The sequence below is a fragment of the Nematolebias whitei genome, chromosome 14, assembly GCF_014905685.2.
Source record: "Nematolebias whitei isolate Nwh7 chromosome 14, NemWhi1, whole genome shotgun sequence".
Classification (NCBI taxonomy): Eukaryota; Metazoa; Chordata; class Actinopteri; order Cyprinodontiformes; family Rivulidae; genus Nematolebias; species Nematolebias whitei.
The window spans coordinates 29,535,656-29,540,403 of record NC_056511.1 but is presented as its reverse complement, the minus strand read 5'-3'; the positions used below and the strand labels follow the sequence as shown (position 1 = coordinate 29,540,403).

Genomic DNA, 4,748 nt, shown 5'->3' with positions numbered 1-4,748 from the left:
AAAGTGTGATGGATGCCATCTCTCCGCATCAGACCAGGTTTTCCCCAGAAAGAACTCCAGTTATCTATGTAGCCCACGTTGTTGTCAGAACACCACCTGGACACCCAGCGGTTAAACGACGACATACGGCTAAACATGTCATCGCTGGTCAGGTTGGGGAGGGGGCTGGAGAAAACTACGGAGTCCGACATGGTTTTAGCAAAGTCACACACCGAAGCAACATTAATTTTAGTGACCTCCGATTGGCGCAACCGGGTGTCATTACCGCCGACGTGAATAACAATCTTACTGTATTTGCTGTCTGTACTGCAAAGTTCATTAGAGGGTAACCCGTTTCAGAAGTTATTAATTTAGTTCCTCAGATAAATAAAATCTCAACTGTAGGGATTGTGAGATAAATGACTCCGAAGAACATTTCTGAAACACGTTTTGTCAGACTGGGCCGTCAGTTTGAACAGAATCTTCAGGATACAACAAAGTCCATGCTCAATAATCCAGGTATACAATCCAACATTTTTAAGTCAGGTCATCTGGACAGTTTTTTTTTTGTGCTAAAATGTTTCTCTATGTGTCCCTGTGATAGACTTGCGACCTGTCCAGGGTATAACCCGTCCCTTGCACAGTGATTGCTGGACATGGGCGACCCCCGTGACCCAAAATGGAAGAAGTGGGTAAAAGATAATGGATGGATGGATATCATAAGTATTTTAATTAGTCATTTTAAGAGCACAAGAAAATAATGTCGGAATGCATATTAATAAATATTCTTTATTTAGTTGTTTTTTAGACATTACAATCTTATCACACCCATTTTTTTCATTACAAATGGATGTTTATTCTCTGTAAAATCTTTATATTTATATTTCTGTACACAATTAATAGTACAACCTTTAGCACTACACTGAAGTGTCACTAAGGAGAGAAATATAGAAACAAAGCCATAACAAAAATAAACAATAAGACTGCTAAATTTATTCCCTAACATCACAGTTTGTGAAGCTCGATTTCATATTCTACTGTGCCGTTACCCAGAAACCCTACAAACCAACAACAAACAGCTACAGGATTGGTCAAAGAGGACTACAAGTCTGAATGTAGAGATGAACCACTGTGTCGGTGTGCCAAACAGAAAGAGATGAAGTGGAAAAAGTAAGAATCACACTTACTTTACAAGGAGAAATGAGCAAACAAAACACCAAAGCTACTGCAGAAATTTATTTTTCTAATCTTGTTGCAGCAGTGGTCATGAGTGTTTGACTTTTTCAGAAGAAGACATTAGTGCAGTTAGTTGACACTGGTTGTGGAGAACCATTTCCCACAGACCGGTTTGCTCTGCTCAGTGGCACGGCAGTAGTTGGTGAACTTATCCTTCAGGAGTTGTCGGTACTGGTGGCGGTTGTTGTAGAAGGACTGGTTTTGTTCTAAAAAGGCCTGGATTTCATCCTGGGTCAGACAACAGTCTTCTTCAGAGTTTACTTCTGAATCGTCCTGTGTTGTAAACACACGTACAAATGGTTTAATAAGAGTCAGAATCTAAACATTATAATACTTGTTTTCAAATATTATATCAAATAAAAACCACAGTTCCCCTTTATGAAACGATAAACATCAAGCTCCATTACGACCCATCACTGTTGTTAACATCTATTGAACTTACCAGAAGTTCCACCAGACTGAAGTTTTCATTTGGAGGTTTGACATGAAGGCTGAGATCCTCCTGATGTGCTGTCCGTGGTAACTGTAGTGCAATGTTGGCAAGTTTATCGCCACATAAGGAGGAGAATAATTCTTTGGTTCGACAGGTGTGCGCTGTCGTCAGACTGAGGCCTGTTGTGTTGCCATCTGACAAACCATCAGATTTTTGCCCCTGTAGAAATAAGAGTGTTACTTTGAGCACATTGCTGCACATTTTGTACAGTTTTCACACATTTCCTTTTTTTAAATGACAAACTTTTCCTGCCTCAGATTTCTTAACCAATTTTTTACAGTTTTTGGCACCTAAGTAGTTTCTAATATTGAGGTCAGGACCCCATTGTGAGTTGTGCAACACCAAGTGATGGTCTTTAGAAGATCTACAGAAATTAACTATAAAAATGTTCATCAACAGCATATTTAGCAATGAACTCATTGAAAATTACATATTGTTTGACAAAGCTCCTTGTGGAATAGCTTATTAGCAGTGTGTGTGTACCCCAGCAACAGTGAAGGCTCTGCAATTTTTACTCTGGGTGTCAAAAGCAGAAATGTTTGTGAACCACTGCAGTAAGATGCAGAGCAGATCCAAAGAAAAATAAAAAAACTGAACACGTTTTAGGGTTTTAACTTTTAGTTCATAGGTTGCACAGAGTCTGCAACAAATGGCAAATATAGACCGGATTCCAAAAAAGTTGGGACACTAAACAAATTGTGAATAAAAACTGAATGCAATGATGTGGAGGTGCCAACATCTAATATTTTATTCAGAATAGAACACAAATCATAGATCAAAAGTTTAAACTGAGAGAATGTATCATTTTAAGGGAAAAATCTGTTGTTTCCAAAATTCATGGCATCAACAAATCCCAAAAAAGTTGTGACAAGTCCATTTTTACCACTGTGTGGCATCCCCCCTTCTTCTTACAACACTCAACAGACGTCTGGGGACAGAGGAGACCAGTTTCTCAAGTTTAGAAATAGGAATGATCTCCAATTCATGTCTAATACAGGCCTCTAACTGTTCAATCGTCTTGGGCCTTCTTTGTCGCACCTTCCTCTTTATGATGCACCAAATGTTCTCTATAGGTGAAAGATCTGGACTGCAGGCTGGTCATTTCAGTACCCAGATCCTTCTCCTATGTAGCAATGATGTTGTGATTGCTGCAGAATGTGGTCTGGCATTATCGTGTTGAAAAATGCAGGGTCTTCCCTGAAAGAGATGACATCTAGATGGGAGCATATGTTGTTCTAGAACCTGAACATAGTTCTCTGCATTAATGGTGCCTTTCCAGATATGCAAGCTGCCCATGCCACAAGCGCTCAAGCAACCCCATACCATCAGTGATGCAGGCTTCTGAACAGAGCGTTGATAACAACTTGGGCTATCCTTGTCCTCTCTGGTTCAGATGACATGGCATCCCAGTGTTCCATAAAGAACTTAAAATCGTGACTCATCTGACCACAGAACAGTCTTCCATTTTGCCACACTATTTTAAATGACCCTGGCCCAGTGCGAACGTCTGAGCTTGCTTAGAAATGGCTTCCTCTTTGCACTGTAGAGTTTCAGCTGGCAACAGCAGATGACATGGTGGATTTTATTCACTGACAATGCTTTCTGGAAGTATTCCTGAGCCCATTCTGTTATTTCCTTGACAGTGGCATTCCTGTTTGAGGTGCAGTGATGTTTAAGGGCCCGGAGATCACGAGCATCCAGTAGTTTTATGGCCTTGACCCTTACGCACAGCGATTGTTCCAGATTCTCTGAATCTTTTGATGATGTTATGCACAGTTGATGATGATAACTTAAAAGTCTTTGCTATTTTACGCTGGGTAACACCATTCTGGTATTGCTGCACTATCTTTCTGCGCAACGATGGTGGAATTGGTGATCCTCTTACCATCTTGGCTTCTGAGAGACACCGACACTCTGAGAAGCTCTTTTTATACTGCCTCCTTGTGGTGTGATGTTGCACGTACGTGGCGAGACGTATTGTGTCACTTCCTGTTTGTCTGTTGGTAGCTCGAGTGAATTGTTTGCTCGAGTCGTCTCTGTTTTCTGGATTTATCTGTCTTTTGCAGTTTTTCATTCTAGTTCACAAACACGCTTAGTACAGTTGTTTTTCTACTGTTGGATAGTGCTTAAAACACCTCTTGTCTTTCAAGACTTCTCGGTTTTTATTTGTGTATTTGGCTCTGCTAGCTCCTGGTAGCGTTAGCTTAGCATGGCTGCTGCTTCTCTCCCTGCTTCCTCTGTTTTCTCTTGCTCCGTGTGTCAGATGTTTAGTTACTCCTCTGCCTCCTTTAGTGGTAATGATACATGTATCAAATGTAGTCTTATGGTAGCTTTGGAGGAGAGGCTGTCTGAACTGGAAGCTCGGCTCAGCGCTGTAGAAAAACCAGTAGCTAGCCAGGTCCCCTTAGACAGCGCGGAACCACAGAGGCTAAAGTTAAAAAGTTAGCGGTCCTCCAGCAGACTCCGAGCAGCCGGGACCCCAGGCCGGCTGGGTGACGGTCCGGAGCAAGCATAGTGCTAAGGCTAAGCCCCCAGTTCACCACCGAACCGTTCATGTTTCTAATCGATTTTCCTCGCTCAGTGACACACCCGCTGAGAAACAGACCCTGGTTATTGGAAGCTCCATAGTCCGAAACGTGGCTTTAGGGACTCCAGCAGCCATAGTTCGCATAGTCCGCATATTCCGGGGGCCAGAGCGGGACAATATAGAATTTTATCTGAAACTGCTGACTAAGTCTAAGGCTACATACAGTAAGATTGTTATGCACGTCGGCGGTAATGACACCCGGTTACGCCAATCGGAGGTCACTAAAATTAATGTTGCTTCGGTGTGTGACTTTGCTAAAACCATGTCGGACTCCGTAGTTTTCTCCAGACCCCTCCCCAACCTGACCAGCGATGACATGTTTAGCCGTATGTCGTCGTTTAACCGCTGGGTGTCCAGGTGGTGTTCTGACAACGACGTGGGCTACAAAGATAACTGGAGTTCTTTTTGGGGAAAACCTGGTCTGATGCGGAGAGATGGCATCCATCACACTTT

General features: G+C 42.3%; 1 protein-coding gene across 1 annotated transcript in view; it reads right to left on the bottom strand.

Moving 5' to 3' along the window:
* Positions 1-949: 949 nt before the first annotated feature.
* Positions 950-4,748, bottom strand: part of ggnbp2 (gametogenetin binding protein 2) — a 25,313-nt gene continuing 21,514 nt past the window's right edge. The window contains exons 13-14 of the mRNA XM_037688027.1: positions 1,658-1,867; positions 950-1,488 (exon numbers count right to left, since the gene is read on the bottom strand). Of these exons, the coding sequence (XP_037543955.1) occupies positions 1,285-1,488; positions 1,658-1,867 (414 nt within the window). The 3' untranslated portion in view covers positions 950-1,284. The remainder of the gene's footprint in view (positions 1,489-1,657; positions 1,868-4,748) is intronic.